Source organism: Lithobates pipiens, unplaced genomic scaffold, assembly GCF_037356315.1.
Source record: "Lithobates pipiens isolate NorthernLeopardFrog02 unplaced genomic scaffold, aLitPip1_a1.2 Scaffold_16, whole genome shotgun sequence".
NCBI classification, from domain to species: domain Eukaryota; kingdom Metazoa; phylum Chordata; class Amphibia; order Anura; family Ranidae; genus Lithobates; species Lithobates pipiens.
The window spans coordinates 311,114,669-311,132,313 of NW_027507748.1; the positions used below are offsets into that span (position 1 = coordinate 311,114,669).

General features: G+C 38.5%; 1 protein-coding gene across 1 annotated transcript; it reads left to right on the forward strand.

The window, feature by feature from the left end:
* The first annotated feature begins 2,739 nt into the window (after positions 1–2,739).
* Positions 2,740–15,151, forward strand: LOC143982695 (potassium voltage-gated channel subfamily A member 2). The gene is made up of 2 exons (XM_077481626.1): positions 2,740–3,243; positions 4,061–15,151. The coding sequence occupies exon 2, from the start codon at positions 4,197–4,199 to the stop codon at positions 5,694–5,696; it is 1,500 nt and encodes a 499-aa protein (XP_077337752.1). The 5' UTR covers positions 2,740–3,243; positions 4,061–4,196; the 3' UTR covers positions 5,697–15,151.
* Positions 15,152–17,645: the final 2,494 nt, after the last annotated feature.

Genomic DNA, 17,645 nt, shown 5'->3' on the forward strand with positions numbered 1-17,645 from the left:
GAGGATTTCCCCACAACGTAGCCCAACATATATGCTAACAAAGCTACGTTGCATTACTTTCCAGTGTAAAAAGCTTTAGGCTACATGTATTGATATGAAAGCTGCTTTCATTTAGTCAAAGTGCTGTCAGGTAGGGAAGAGATACTACAGTGCAGTGAAGTCTTTATGTATGCACTGCATGCCTTACTGCAGAACCAATTGTAAGCTTCTGCCTTTCCCCCATTAAGTAAAGGTTTACCACAAACTGGGTAAATGGATGCTTCAGATTTCCAATGAAAAGGGTAAATCAAACATGCCAATTACCTCATTGCATGCAGATTGTGACCTGTTCTAGTCTATGAGAGAGAATTTGTAAATAGCATGTGTGATATAGGATGCCAACTGCCTGCAATGTGGCTCATTATCATCAACACTGTGCATGCTGCTGTGATGAAACACCAATTAAAGCCACTTGCATAAAACAAGCCAAATTACGTCTACAAGGATCGTTTTTGTGTAGCTGGTTAATGTGTAAAGTCTTTACTACTTGCAAGCAAAGGGACATCAACAAAAGAAACCGTGATTACATGTGTACAGTTTTAAAAGACACCACCCATAGTAATTTGATGGGCCGTAAAAAAGGTAAGCATTTTTTCAATTTGACTCGCAGACGGTAAAGGTTTTTTTTTTTTTCTACTGGATCGTGGAATAATAATATGTTCTGTGTTTCCATTATTTAATACAATTATTTCTAACAAAAGATTTGACTTTTTTTTTAACCATGTATTGGGAGCGCCACTGCCAATTTGAGTTTTTGATCCTAATCTAGCAGTTTATTATAACATAAGAGCATAGCTCATTAATGGAATTTATAGCCTATGCTTAATAGGGGAATTCCTGTCTCCTGTGCAGAGAACTGTAAGGAATGTACTATTTCTCTGATGTTGAGGGACGGGAGGCAATGGGTAAGAAAATGGACTGCTGTGATGCCTTCTGCATAGCGAGACAATGCCCAATTGTGTTATCCATGACTGTAACCCAAATCTAGGCTCCCGTAATGTTCAGAATAAAAGGCCAGGACTATTTCTGCACATAAAGTCTAAAGAAATCATGCGGAGCCCCACCTGTCCCCAGACTAATTCTCTAATCCCTGTTGCTGTGAAGAAATAGCAGTGTGGCTGCTGTAGGTAGAGGACTAGAGGGATTTTCTTTAACCCTTCAGCTACGGCAAGTCTGCAGTCTAAGAAAAATCAGTGACATGCTCTCATTATGTGTCAGATCAGGGCATAGACTGGCAGCCCCCAGCAGTGAAATGGTAGAGAAAAGGAGGATGAACTTGGGATCTCCCCATTCCAACGTCAGCAAAGAGTCTCCTGTTATGATAACAATAACAATGGTCTATACATAGTGCATATTATGCATTTACAGGCATACCCCAATTTTAAGTACACAATGGGACTTATTTACTAAAGCTAGAAAGTGCAAAATCAGGCTCACTTCTGCATAGAAACCAATGAGTTTCCAGGTTTTATTGCCAAAGCTTAATCAAACAAGCTGGGGTTAGAAGCTTATTGGTTTCTATGCAGAAGTGAGCCTGATTTTGCACTTTCCAGCTTTAGTAAATAAACCCCATTGTGTACTTAAAAGTGGGGTATGCCTGTAATCTATCTGGTGCGTGGTAATGGTGGTGCTGTACCCAATGACACATTTTACGGCGGGGTGTATCTTGGATGTTCAGTAGGCAGAGTATTAGATTTGCTAAGATTGTTTTTGCAATAGATCAAATGTCAGCTTGCTGTCTGCTGTCAGTAAACCTATCCAATTGATTCAAGGCTCAGTACCCAGGCAGCTCATTTGTTATGCAGAATACACTTGAATACACATTTCATTTGTCTTCTTTGTGAGCTGTGTGACCTGGGCAGGAGACAAAAAAACAAAAAAAAAAAACAGTTTTATTGCCCTAAGGGGTGGTTATCCACAGCATCCTGCGAGAACTCTGGCTGATTACATAGAGGACAAACATTGCCCCTTCAATTGAAATACTTTAAAGAGAGACCACTACAGTGTGCTTTCCCCTTTTATAATGGAAACTGCTCTGGTGATACCCACATGTAATATTCATTTGGCTTCATGTACTACACAGATTACTTATAATGACTGATGAAGGGCATTATACAAGCACACTGTAGTTTTCATGTTTATTTCAATTCTATCTATCTATCTATCTATCTATCTATCTATCTATCTATCTATCTATCTATCTATCTATCTATCTATCTATCGATATATCTATATCTACATATATATATATATATATATATATATATATATATATATATATATATATATATATATATATATATATATATATATATATATATATATATATATTTTTTTTTTAACCTTCAAGAAAGTAAAGGGTTAATGATACACATTGAATACTCTATAGTGCATCTTGAGTTTTTTCTTTTTGTTTCGTAACTGCATGTAAGGGTTCAAGTTCCTTCTGCTTTTGTGTACCACCTGAAGGCCATTATTTGTGCATTATTTTATGGTCCCCAGGTCAATGTCATGGCAGGTATTGTAATCTAACTAAAAGAATGATGAATCAGCTGTGCAGCTGACACATTCAATGTACATACAGACACATATGAAGCCAGGGTGCACTGTTTCTATGTGCCTGCTCTGTGAGATGCTGTATGCTGTGTAAATTCCTACATTTCCTCTGTTCAGCTCTCCCTGAAACGTGGGATGTGCTGTGAATACTGCCTCTTGTTTTGTTGCAGTGCAGAATAGCGAAGCATCATAACGCAGGCTGACAAGGGGGAAGGCTGTGTGACTACTGCATCTGGAAACTGGGTCTCTGCAGATGTTTCATGATGTACCAGCCTTACCTAGCTCCTGTTTTTTTATTTCTTACCACCAGGCAACGTCACTCCTCCTGAGGGCACCAGACTTTTTTTTTTTTTCCTTTTTTTTTTTTTTTGCTGAGCTTAGCATCTTCCATTTATCACATTATATGCTTTAACAGAGGATTTCAAGCAAGGGAACCTGCCAGACCAATGTTGTCCTTTCGCTTCAAGAAGAATGAGCACCTATTACCCAGGAATCCCCCATTTTTGTATCAACTAATTTCATATTTTGGATTCTTAGGACAAACAAATTTATAGGATGCCAGAAAATCTGTTTTCCTTCATTGTATTCTCCAGAGGGCAGAGTCTACATAGCCTGGTTACTAAGAAACCTGGAGGATTGTTTCTCAAGGTAATGTCTTGTTTCAGTGCTTTCATACAGGTTCCCAATGACACAGAAAATGCTGACATAATTTTATGATCGCAATTAAGCATTTTGTTCTAATCAGCATGTTGCATGTTTGGTCCCTGTCTAGATCTGCAGACATTAGCTGCATGTTTCCTGTTGCTTGATTCACATTCAGAATGCACCTGTTAAAAAATTGATTATGCTGAACCTTCAATATTTTCTTAAATTTTTAAATGTCTGCGATTACTTGGTGTGCTTTAAAGATTTCCTATTGAAGATATTCATTGCAAGATCATATAATGCTATTAAATATGATTTTTCCCTCTATAGGAAGATGCCATATTGTAATGATTAATTTCAACCTCTATTTATTGATAGATTGATATGGTTTTATCTTTGACAATATAGTGACCTTAGTAAATGACCGAAGAACTTGATGATATGTGTGTGAGAGAACAGTGAACATTGCTCAAATACAGTGCTGCATACAGGAAGCATTCTTGACATTACTTTTATGTCCTTGTAATGTAGATGACTTCTAATGCCCATGGGATCTCATTTTAGTTCACTGAAATTAAACAACATTAAGATTTATCCCTAAAATATTGCTTTTTTTTTTTTTGGAACACAGGATGCATACCTTTAATCTATACAACACCCCAGGGTGCATTGATCTATGGAACATTTCAGCATCTTAACCTTCTCCATGCTGATGGTTTCCTTCTGGGAAATTTTGTTGAAAGCAAATCTAGCAACATCTCAGGTCTGTTGGTTTGAAAAACTATGACCCATACTCTAATTATTTTCTCCTCTTTTATAGGTGAGAGGTTATATGCCTCTCATTTCCAGAAAATATTTCCTATTCTGAGTGCACGTATTTCTACAGTGCTTCATTGTGATCTCTTTCCGGCAGCCAACCAGGAGAAACAGACTGTGCACCTAATTGGCCCATAACTATGACAGTTGCCACTGGAGATCCCACAGATGAAGCTTCAGCTTTGCCAGGTCACCCCCAAGACAGTTATGACCCTGAACCCGATCACGAATGTTGTGAGAGAGTTGTTATTAACATATCAGGATTGCGGTTTGAAACTCAGTTGAAAACCTTATCTCAGTTCCCTGAAACATTGTTGGGGGATCCTAAAAAGAGGATGAGATATTTTGATCCCTTAAGAAATGAATATTTTTTTGACAGGAACAGACCCAGTTTTGATGCCATCTTGTACTATTACCAGTCTGGAGGCAGGTTAAGAAGACCTGTAAACGTGCCCTTGGATATCTTCTCAGAGGAAATACGTTTCTATGAACTTGGTGAGGAAGCCATGGAGATCTTTAGGGAAGATGAAGGATTTATTAAAGAAGAGGAACGCCCTTTGCCAGACAATGAGTACCAGAAGCAGGTCTGGCTGCTGTTTGAATATCCAGAAAGTTCTGGTCCAGCCAGGATTATTGCAATTATATCAGTTATGGTGATATTAATCTCTATTGTGAGTTTTTGCCTTGAAACACTGCCTGTTTTTAGAGATGAAAATGAGGATATGTCTATGAGACCTGTAGATTATTACGCATACCCCAACAGTACACATCGATACCAACAATCAAACACCTTCACAGACCCTTTCTTTATTGTTGAAACACTTTGCATTATATGGTTCTCCTTTGAGTTTTTGGTTCGTTTTTTTGCCTGCCCAAGCAAAGCTGGATTTTTTACTAATATTATGAACATTATTGACATAGTGGCTATAATCCCTTACTTTATAACACTGGGTACAGAACTGGCTGAAAAAACAGAAGATGGACAGCAGGGTCAACAAGCAATGTCTTTAGCAATTCTTAGGGTAATACGACTGGTTCGAGTATTTAGGATCTTCAAACTTTCCAGACATTCAAAAGGCCTTCAGATTTTGGGTCAGACACTGAAAGCTAGCATGAGAGAACTAGGCCTTCTTATATTTTTCCTCTTTATTGGTGTAATTCTTTTCTCCAGTGCTGTATATTTTGCAGAAGCTGATGAGAGAGAATCTCAGTTTCCTAGTATCCCAGATGCCTTCTGGTGGGCTGTGGTTTCCATGACAACAGTAGGATATGGAGACATGGTCCCTACAACAATAGGTGGCAAAATAGTAGGATCTCTTTGTGCAATTGCAGGCGTGTTAACCATTGCCTTACCAGTTCCTGTTATAGTCTCCAACTTCAATTACTTCTATCACAGAGAGACAGAGGGTGAGGAGCAAGCACAGTATTTGCAAGTAACCAGCTGTCCAAAGATCCCATCTTCCCCTGACCTTCAAAAAAGCAGAAGTGCCTCCACTCTCAGTAAATCTGACTACATGGAGATTCAAGAAGGAGTTAATCATAGTAATGAAGATTTTAGGGACAAGAACTTAAAAACTGCAAACTGCACCTTAGGAAATACAAACTATGTAAATATAACCAAAATGCTGACTGACGTTTGACTTACCTGCCCCGTGCAAGATTGTATGGGGGCAGCTGCAGAATTTGTGTAATGCAATAATCTGCTAGGTAATATTTTTCTAGATGTGTCAATTCTGCATGGAAAGCAATAGTTGTATAAGTGATGTTTTATTGCATCTGCAACTAAATTCAAACTCACGGAGCATCTGTTGATAACACTGATAGGCCAGAGAAATGTGGTAGCATTTCTGAGCAGAGTGTATTGGAATTAAAAAGCTATAGGTACAGAACAATCAGAACGCCTTATTTGGCATTAGGCCCATCACCCTGAATAGTTTGTAACACTGAAAATACTCAGCTGTAAAACCCCTTGGGATACATAGGTGTCACATCAATGTTGTGCTTTGTGTCCAAATAATTAGCTATAGCTTTATGAAGGACACTATTGATGGTAACTCTTTAAAAGAGGTTCTGCAGCAGCCAGTGGCTTCACTGCCAGAACAGTTTCTTGACCCAAATAATAATGGCTTTGGAAAGGGAGTCATTAGACTTTACGTAAATTGTGTTTTCCAAAGAAATGTACCTTGCAATCGAATCACAGATACAATATTCCCATAACTAGAAAGTGTTTTGCAAAGTAATATTACAATTTAATCTTATTCTGTTGGGTATGCCCTGCTTATCCTATAATGAAGTTCAATTGCACTTAAAAGATCAATGCACATATGTACAGCCCAACATCTCATGCTTTAAGAATTAAATAACTCATTTAAAGAAAAAGGCCTTCCATATTTTAATGAGGAACATATATTTTTGTGTTAGGATTCTGTTATTTGTATATCAAAGCTACAGATACTTGGGTTTTATTTTTTAAAGAACCTAGAGAGCTGCTTAGCTGCCACTGCAGTGTGTCTGTGCTGCAATGTTAAATACATCATTAAAAGGAACTTAATGTGTTACTGTGACATGCAGACATTGAATATATAGCCATTGAAACCTTCCTTACCGGAAAGGAAATATAAGCACCATGGTCCACTGCTTCTTAGCTATTATGGGTATCACTTCATTATTGATCAAGGTTAGATGTCAAGAAGAGGGGTGGGGTTAAACCACAGATGTGTAAATGCCTAAAAGGAACCTTCATCCTTTTATGTCGAGGCGACATGCTGCACAGGGTTCAAAGGTTATATATGACCAATCACATTTTTTAATAGATAGAAGAATCTGTTGTTAACCTGCTCAAATGTGACTGCAATAAGGCCATGGTATAATAAGGGTAACATAATACCATTCAACCTGTATGTAAAATAACTGCATGCTAATGTTCTTTATATGTACCTAACAATCTGGTCTGACAGCAGTGCTCTGTCTGTGAAGTGGATAATGTCTGCCTTAATATTTTGCTACTTTAGACCTGTATATCTCAGACTGGTGGAGCGCTCCTGATTTAACACTTGTAACTGGATCACATCAGGTCATTGGAGAGATATGTATTGAAGGTTAAAGTGTTACAGGCCTCCTCTAGTGTTAAAGGTGTCGAGTTAGTAATTCTAATATCCTGTCACAATATAATACTCTTACCTACATTCCATTTTTAAAAAACATAACTGTGAAATAAGATTAATGCATGGACAACAATTGCATGCACACACTATCTATCTAAATATTTATATCAATGCACATGCCCACACACACATACACAAAAACACATATGCACACACACACACACACACACATGAAATCCAGCTATCTGTGTAGCTGTGTTATTAGTGTTTATGATATTTATTCTTGAATGACATGATCCTAATAATTTCCTTATAGGAATAGGAGAATGAAATCAGTAAAAAGGGACACAATGATTGTACATTTTATAATGTAAAAGGTTCCATAGGTAAATTATGCTTGCACCAAGGATTGTACATACATATCAGGGAAACTTATGCTTGAAAGTATACGTGCTGTACTAACACAATGAGTAATAACAAAACATGATTACAGATTAGTAAAGTAAAACTGTCCAAATAAAAAACAAAAGAAAGTATTTTAAAAATAATAATAATTGAAAAAAAAAATGGCAGCCATTGAGGTGTGATCTGATTGGCCGGAGATGTACGTGGCAGCCCAAGCATTGCACAATGTATAGACGTTTTTGTATATAGCTGTATATTTCTAGATTTAAATGTGCATACATATGTGTATATGTGCGCATGGATTTCTGAGGACAAACACACAAATGCACTCATATTCCAAAAAAGAAATCCAACAATTGTTAACACCTCCTTAAAGTTGGCAAAACAAAATGTGCTATGCATACATATTATAGCAAAGACAAATTGGTGATTTTTATGATATTTTCAGTTTGAAATATGGTCAGAACTGTATTACCTTTGCAATGAGATATCAGCTGAATAGAGTATTATAATTATATATGTATGAGAGATACATTAATATCTGTATCTGTTCATGCATGCATGCATGTATGTTCAAGTATATATATTTATATAACAGTCACATGCAACTACATACCAATAGTTACAGTATCTAATGGTGCATTAGGATCAATACATTTATTCTGAGAAATAATTCCGGTAGCATTAGATATTAATATCAATATTGATGTTTGTATTTTGCATATAATAAGCACAGTGTGATAACAAATATAATCTACACGAAAATGGGTTCTTGCTTAAGATAACCTAATTGGCTCATTTTGTAACTACAAGCAGATAAAACATAATAATGGATAAACATAAAAAAGAGAGATTTGGCACAATCAATTGGCAGCTATGAATCTCCAAAAAAGGAAAAACTGCCAAGCTTTACCATTTTTAGATATATGCAAATGTTGCTTGCAGTATTGTATACAGATTAGTCCTAATGCCTCATTTGATTTTACCAGTACTGTGCTTGAAAAGTGTATACATTACAGCAGTGATGTAGTTAACAGGTATGTAAAAGGCTGGGTTTGCTTTGAATTATGATATGACTGCAAAGTATACCTACTGTATACATCAAAGAAATTGCCCTGAAAATTAAAGCTAATAGAGTCATTTTCATATAGGACCTTTTTGAAATTACAGTTTATCGCTGATGTTCATTATTTTCCATTGTTATTTAGATATGCGTTAATGTTTTATTCCTTTTAGTCTGCAGTTCTAAGCAGTACATGAAAGGACCCACATAAATCTAAACAACTAGAAAAATTGGCATTATTAAGTATTAATAGTTCCAAATAAAGAATGGAACTTACCATACCTGTACAAAAATGAAAAGTGTACCTATTGTTCTGTGCTAGCACCCATTTTTAGCCAAGGAAGTATTAGAAGTGACAGTCAGAGTTAGGGATATTTTTGTATGCGATGACTGGGCAAGATGTCAGCTGTGTGCTGGAAAATATGCTCCGATCTATACGGCTTTCCTTCTAGCTATATTATATAACTTTATCTATGAATATAATTCCATAGACCAATTTAGCGAGCTCTATACATACAAAACTGGTATAATGGATTCATAATAAATTTAATTATGATGAAAAACATTTTTTTCCATTCTCCAAATAAGTACCATATATTTCAAAATTCTATTTATATCACTTTGAGTGATTTCCAACTCTCACAGTGACGCCTTTTCCCTTTGCAAGGGAATTCTCACTAACCTTATTGGATGTGCTAAAAAAATACTTTGCACAGAATACCAAAACATGTTCAAGGAAAAATAGAAAACAAGATTTTTACTTGCACGTGAGGTCAACACAGCTTCCCCTTATTCACTAAGGTAAGGGACAAAGCCTTTACAAAGTACTTTGCAGCTAATATAAAGAGTTCAAAGCCAATGTGTCTGCCCCTTTACTAAAGTACATATGATGCATACATTTGATTCATTACTTAAAGTACATATGTTTTCCAGCACACCAGATAATAGCCACAGTTTTACATTTTTTTCATAGTTGTTTGCCATCAATGCTTTAGTCATGCGAAAAAAAGGTACTTGGTTTTTAATTGTGTATATCCAAATATTGTCTCACCGACAGACTTTTTCATTTCACTTTTTTTTTGTTGAACTGGATATTTATCCATTAATTATGCTTATGCCAGGTGGTGTAAATGGCCTACATATGGTCACCTAAATGACAATTTGATGTATTACCCCAGCCGTTTACTTACTCGCATTGAGCCTAATTGTAAGTGTGCTTGGCAATAGGTGCCACCTGCATGTAATGCTCAACCAACTCATTAAGCCAGAACTACAATATATAAAGTAAACCTCCCCTAGCTATTGAAAAATAGAATCACACTGTTTTTAACTTGAAGACTATTACGACAATGATGCAATATTTATCCATTTCTTTTTAATGTGTAACATCTATACCTTTTGTCTTATTTTTGTAAAATTATGACATATATGGCCTTTGAGGAGGGTGTATTTTCAATGGATGCTACCCTCAATGTTCCTGTTAAGTCTGCTACAGTGTTCAATGCACTTTCAAGGTGGTGTATCTTTCTTTACCTAACATCAACATTTTTTTATTTTTGCGTAAAAGTGCTCTTTATTTGATATAAGGTACTAGTAAAAAAGATACAGTTACAAAAAAACAGTATCACCTTGTGGGCACTGTTTACTCTACAGATGCTAGTATTGCCCAGTGTTGTTTAAAAAGTTTTTTTGATATTTGAATGAATTTCAACTTATGTGGGTGCGTTAACATGAATGTTGACCTGCATTTTCTAGAGCATTGATGTGCACGGTATCATGCATTATTTTGGCATCCATTCCCTTTATTTTTAATGCTTGTGCTGGAGACCACGCTGGACTGATTTGATTGGTCACTGGTTCTGAGTGGGTGTTCGTGTGGGCAAAAAGGAAGGAATGCCTTACTGTCAATAGTGCTCAGTGATGGATGGTGGCAATGGGCCCTCTTTGGGATTGGGCTGCTGCATTTTCTGTGCGACCTTAAGGTCATTTCAGCTTGCAGACTAAAAAATAAAGGCGTACCCAGTGTCCAGAGAAATGTGACTTCTAAAATATGGTTGGTGGATGTTTATTAATGCTTGATGTACATGTTGTTAATTTTTAATAAACATCCATGAACCATATTTTAGAAGTCACATTTCTCTGGATACTGGGTGCTCTTTACTTTTTTATCTAAGTTTTTATTTTTAATGGACCCCCAAAGCATGGCAGTGCAGAAAACAACACATCTGACCCTTCAACACATCACAAATTATAGGTGTAAAGCTAGATGCTTTGCAGAGCGCTGTATTGGCAATAAATGGGTCAAGTATGATTTTTGGTTACAAAAGTATGAATAAATCCTAACTGAAAGCATGTCTGTAACTGCTCTTTAGGGCTCATTCACACTGCTGAGTTGTGGTAATATGTGGTAAAATGTGCCATTACTGCAGCGCATGGAAGAAGGTGAAACAGTGCAATACCATTCATTTTGAATGACTCCCCAATGTACCTATGTAACACAGCACAATGTATTGCAAAGTAACACACAGATATGAATCTGTTCATTGTGATGCGTGGGGGGAGATTTACTAAAACTGGTGTTTGCAAAATGTGGTGCAGTTCTGCATAGAAACGAATCAGCTTCCAGTTTTTATTGTCAATGTTTAATTGAACAAGCTGAACTTACCATGCACTGCTGCACCAGATTCTGAGTGCTCCAGCTTTAGTAAATCTCCCCCATTGTGTTGTAAAAATTGCTGCATGTCCATTAAAATATGAGTTTCTGTTGGCAGCCCATCCTAATCGAATTATCTGCCTTAACACAATGCACGTTTACCCGCTCAATTCAACATGGTAATGTGTGCGCAGTTACTTACCACAACAGTTTGAATGGCCCTTTTGCTTTGCCTAATCTTAGGGCCTGTTCACATCAGTAACTGCATTAATATGTAGCCACTGGTGTGTAGTTTGAAGGAAGTAGTGTTGATGGCCGAACTTCATTAAAGCCCAACTCCAGGTAAATAAAAATGAACTCTTGCAGTGGATCTGCACCCATGCTACAAGGTATAGTAGCTAATTTTGTCTAGGGGAGTGGAAAAACCATTTTACGTACCTGATCCTCTGTACACCCCCCCTCCCCCGCTCTGATCTTGTGATCTTGATGATGTCAGGACTCTAGACCACTAGAGGGGTGCAGAAGCTGTGGATATTGGTCAAACTGTGGGGAGGAGCAGAGGGTCAGGTAAGCATCTCCTTTTATTGTTCCCTTAGACATAAGCAAGCCGTTAACTCTTGCAATGTGGACACAGACCCACTGCAAGGGGTATTTTTTTATTTTTAAGGGATCATTTTTTTATTTGCCCAAAGTTGGGCTTTAGGTAACATTTCATTAAGTTCTTTTGGCCATAGTGTGATGTGATGTGTTACACCATGAACAAAAAAATACTGTGTGTGGTACTTTTTGTCAGCGCACACCCCTGCAGCACAGTAGTGTGAAAGAACAAGACCTTTTACCTTGTCTTGGGACTGTGCAAGGCAAGGCTGCCCAGTGCAGTCCACACAAAGAAAAAAAAAAGTCCCAACAAAGCAGAAAAGATTTTTCCTAGCTTTTAGCCCTACTCTAAATTATTTTGTATAAAGGCATGTCTGCTCTCCACACAGGGCTCAGCGCAATGTTCTGGCAGAATAGAGTCTGGCTTCTCTGAAGAAAACAGGGTTTTACACACTCTGGTACACAAAAAAGTGGCTTTGTGCAACCCTCCAGAAACTTTTTAGTATTTCTTTTTCATTTTTACAATGTCATTATTTTACATAAATATAAATAATGCAGGATAACGACCATGTAGCAATCATTATACATCTGATAACTAGGAGCAATATCACTGTGCATAGACCCCTTAAATTTTTTAAGTCTTCCTGTCTGGTCTTTACCATTTTTTTTAATTTAAAGCCAATCTTTAACAAATAAGTAAATCTATCACTGAAGTAAATTTCATTTTCTAATGGTACTAGACATTCTCCCTTTCTTGGGCTGCATATTAGCTCTGAATCAGGTCCTAATTTGGGTTTAGCAGTCTGGGAAGTAGAAAATGACCTTTATGACTGAGTAGAATTGATTGTTAGAATAAAATGTATGTCTTTGGTGTGGTCATCGATCAACCTGGCAGCCATTGCGTGCTTTTTAATTCTTACCTAACTGCAGACACCATGCGGTGCCTGCTATTCCCTCTATTAGCGAGAGAAATTTCTTCTGTGCACTTTTCAGATGTTGTTTCACTTTGTTACTAGGCCTGACTTCTGGGCTGTGACCTGGCCACCATCCATTTTACTGTCCAGCAAGAGCATTTTATTGGTCACACCGAAGAATGGTGTTTGGTGAGGAACAGCCCAGAAGCCAGATCCTAGTAACATAGTGGAACTTAGAGATGCATTTGTAAGAGGTTGTTCAGTCTAATAGATGTAATAGTTTATGGTGTCTATTCCTAGGTGGTAATTGTACTGCTATTACCTCTATTAGCCAGAGAAATGCACTTTTCAGATGTTGTTTCACTTTGTTACTAGGCCCGACTTCTGTGCTGTGACCTGGCCACCATATAGTCTGTTGTCCAGCAAGAACATTTTAGCGGTCATACAGAAGAATGGTGGTTGTCTACTCCTAGGGGGGATTACACTTGAAGTAAACCTGTAATAAGGAAATGAGAAAGCTGCCATTGTCTTTGAGTATGGTACATATTTTTGTTTTGAGTAAGTGACTCAGACTACTAACACAAGAGCGTCAACACGGCTATCACATAATTCTAATTTACATCAGTAATGGCAGTCTTCATATTTTTCTCATGACTGGTTTCCTTTAAAAATAATTTTGTGGGTAACTCCAAGGTAAAAATAAAAAAGGTGATGTAACATGACCATAAATTAATCTGACACACTGAATCTGAATCTGTACACTTTCTATCTTGGTGCAGGCAACATCTTGGGTAGCAGCTATTGAAAATATGACTGAGCCTATACTGACACTGCCACTGTGATGGAGAGGTATTGCTGCAGATATGAAGAGCAGGCATCTAAAGGCCTGTACCTGCAACAGCCTCCCAACCCTTCTTGTCATGGTGGAACGCAGGGCCATTATGGTAAGCAAAGTTCCTGCAGCATTGAAGCTTGCCGCTAAGCCCCACTCCGACACATTTCTACTGACCCACCGCTATGATGGACAAGTATTTATGCCCAGCAGGAGGCACAATGAGCTAGTCCAGCTTTAAAGGAGAAGTACATCCAGAGCTTGTTTTGTCTGTACTTCTCCTGTGGATCACATGAGTGCAGCTTGTTCTGCCCTCCTGTGACCCGTTTTCAGCAGACCGTGGGCTGAAGCCTGTTGTCGGCAGACATCACAAAACCAGTGCAGGGTGGGGCAAGATCCCGACAATGAAGTCGGGATCTGCCCACATGCCTGGACCGGCACAACTGGCTGAGCCTCTCAGTGAGCCGCTGAAAGCCTGAGCCAGTCGCTCCTGCCCCCTCCACAGCCCAGTGCTCCAGTGAGCGGGGGGTACAGAGAAGACAGCAGTGACTGACAGTCACCAGCTCTCTGCTCAGGGAGCCCTAAGAACTGAACGATTAACGTTTCCAGTCTTAGAGCTGGCGGGGGACTGATGCTGCATCCATCTAGGTACTGTAAGTATGATTCTATAACAAATAATAATAATACTTATCTTTTAAGGCTCAGACAGGTAAATAAGGGTGGAGAGGATGCCACATTCAGGGAAAGCAAAAACTGCTTCTGGATGCAGCAGCTCTGTGCTATGTCCACGGATGCAATGTCCATGGATGCAAATTGTCTGCATCCAGGCCTAATCGCAAGTGACTGCTTGAACAAAGTACGAATCTGCTGGGTGCAACTAATTGCACATGCGTGTGCATGGGGCAAGTTTTCTCCCTCGGCCATGTGAATAGGCCCTAAAGCTTTACATGATAGAAAGACCAAAGATTTCAGCCATGACTAGAAGGTTTGGAAAGCTGCTACAGATATGTGAAGCATCTAAAGGTGTTTACACTTCATATGTACTGCAGCTTGCACATGTTCCTTCCAGCAAGAGTCTCTTAAGTATAACAGGAATGCAAGCAAGATGCTATCCCTTTTTCTTTAGCAGACTACAGTGTTGCCACTGGAATTTTTTTAACATTGTAAATACACAATAATCTGTTTACATTGATTGTAGATCATATTTTTAGCCTTCAGCCAGGAAATGAAGAGTTGCCTCATTGATGTTACAAAGAAAGAGGCTTTCTCTTTTTAGATTGTGAAGCAAGCTTATTCTATTAGGAAATGTAGAACATATGTGTACTTATACATGCCTGTCTACTAGACTGCATACACATGCATACATATTTGTAAACACATGAAAATTATTTTATTCTTACATACCATATGTAAGATTTATTTACACCATATTGGTTCATTGTAAGTATAACTTATGTAATTAACAGATGAAACCGATAATGTATACTACTGATGCTTGTGTATAAAAATGCTCAGTTTAACAAATTATCTTCTGTTGTCATGTGGTATTTATTGAACAAGGGATTGAAAGTGTATATTTTTATCCATCTTGATGTAAACCTTTCTTCTTACTAAAGTTTTTAAATGTATCCACAGTCATCAGGCATTAGATAGAACCATTCGGTTCTATGGTTCCATCCACCTGGCGCTCCTGGTGTCTGATTATAAAAGGGGTTTGTTTGGAACTGAGGGGTTCATTTGGAACTAGCTAGTGGTGTACCACAAGGTTCTATACTAACTCATGTTTTATTTAATCTATATGTAAGTAACATAGCTAAAGGTTTGTTGGGCAAGGTATGTCTTTTTGCTGATAACACAAAGGTGTGCAATAAGGTTGATATACCTGGAGGTGTCTGCTGTGACATGGACATGATTTGGCAGTCCTGGAAAATTGGTCAACGCAGTAGAAACTGCATTTCATTGTTTCTAAATGTAAAATAATGCACCTTAAATCCCTTGAAAGAGTACAGTATTGGACACCTCACTTACAGATGTTTATAAGATAGTGTGAGTCCAGAGACAGGCAACTAAAATAATGAAAGGTGTGTGGATAAAACATTTTAGGAGAGACTTCAGTAACTTAAAGCAGAGTTCCACCCAAAAGTGGAACTTCGCTTTAAGGTGTCCTTCCTGCCTCCTGTTTGTGAAACTGAGCTTTTGGGGAGGAGAGAGAGGAACAGGTACCGGATTTTGATAGGTACCTGCTCCCACTTTTGTTCCGGTCACCTTAGGCGATCGGAAGCAGACGTTCTCCTTCCCCCCTCCCTCCTGAAGTCTTCTGAGACACATGACAGGTCCTAGAAGACTTCAGGGCCAGTCACAGAGAGCAGTGTCGCTTGCACATGCACAGTGGGGACCCGGCTGTGTAGCTACTGACTTTTAATAAACAAAAAAATGACTGGAACACCACTTTAAAGCAGAACTTCAGCTATGCCCTCCTCCTCCCTATCTCTTCTTTTTTTTACACTTTTTTTGTTGGGGGGCAGAGGGTACCTGATTTTGCATTTACCCGCTTCTACTTCTGGTCAGTTCATCACGGTGATCCACCATAATAAGATCTCCATTGGCCAATGGCTGCCAGCGCTGATCAAATGCTGGTTTTCCAGCATGACCATTTAACATAATCCAGTCATTAGAACAGACAATGGTACACATGTACGAAAAGTTGGTCAGTTCCTGCTGAACCAGCCGAATTTCAGTAAATGTGCATCATGCTTAACACTGATATGAGATATCAGACTTACAAACGCATCAATGGGGGTTATTTACAAAGGCAAATCCACTTTGCAATTGTAGTTTGCACTTATAGTGCAAAGTGCACTTGAAATTGCACTGAAAGTGCACTTGGAAGTGCAGTCTCTGTAAATCTGAGGGGTAGATCGGAAATGAGGGGAAGCTCTGCTGATTTTATTATCCAATCATGTGCAAGCTAAAATGCTGTTTTTTATTTTCTTTGCATGTCCCCCTCGGATCTACAGCGACTGCACTTTCAGTGCAATTTCAAGTGCACTTTGCACTTGTAGTGCAAAGGGGATTTGCCTTTTGTAAATAACCCCAATGTGTCACACTTTAAAGGAACATTTTTTAGAGATAACATGGAGGCTACCATTGCTTTCCTTAAAAATGAGGTCATTAATGGCAGCAGCCATATTTGTTTTCTTCTTCTTGTGGTTGCTGACAAAATCTCATTGGAGGTTTTTCCCAAAAAATGCAGTGGTAATATAACAGGGATGGTGGAAACCCATACCTACACTTGAAATGGTAGAATAATCTTCTAATTCAAAATATCATACATAAAGTGACCTACAGTGTTACAAATATTTATATATAAATCAACCAGTGGGAAAATATCCAAACAAAATCAAAAAGAAAAAAACGTAAAATAAAGAAAAATGTACTTACCACTGCTACCTTACAAAGTAATAAATGCACCCCAATCATATTCACCTTACATTGGGTATGAGGCAGCGCTGTGATAAATCAATTTGATTTGATATTGCATGTTGATTTATTGCAGCACTGTCTCATATTCAATGTAAGGCCCCTTTCACACGGGACGGATCAGCAATGATCCGCCCCGTGATGATCCGCTCGCTCAGTGGGGATCGCTCCGTTGTCCCTGCTGAGCCGGTGGCAGACAGGGCAGTCTCCGCACACTGTGCAGGGACTGCCCTGTCAGCTCTCCGCTCTCCTCTATGGGGATCGGATGAGCATGGACCGTCTGCCCGTGTTCATCCGATCCGCTCTGCAGACGGATAGAAAAATAGGATTTTCCTCTGTCTGCGGAATCGGACAGTTGCGGAGGCGGACAGTAGCGGGTGTCTGCGGATGTTCATCCGCAGACACCCGCTATCCCATAGGGATGCATGTATGTCCGTATTTCATCCGCAAACGGATGGATGAAATACGGACATAATGTCCGCATGTGTGAAAGGGGCCTTAGGCAAATGTGATTGGGGTGCATGTAATACAAATGTTGCTT

Coding starts and splice junctions, on each gene's coding strand:
- LOC143982695 (XM_077481626.1), top strand. CDS start 4,197: ATGACAGTTGCCACTGGAGATCCCACAGATGAAGCTTCAGCTTTGCCA.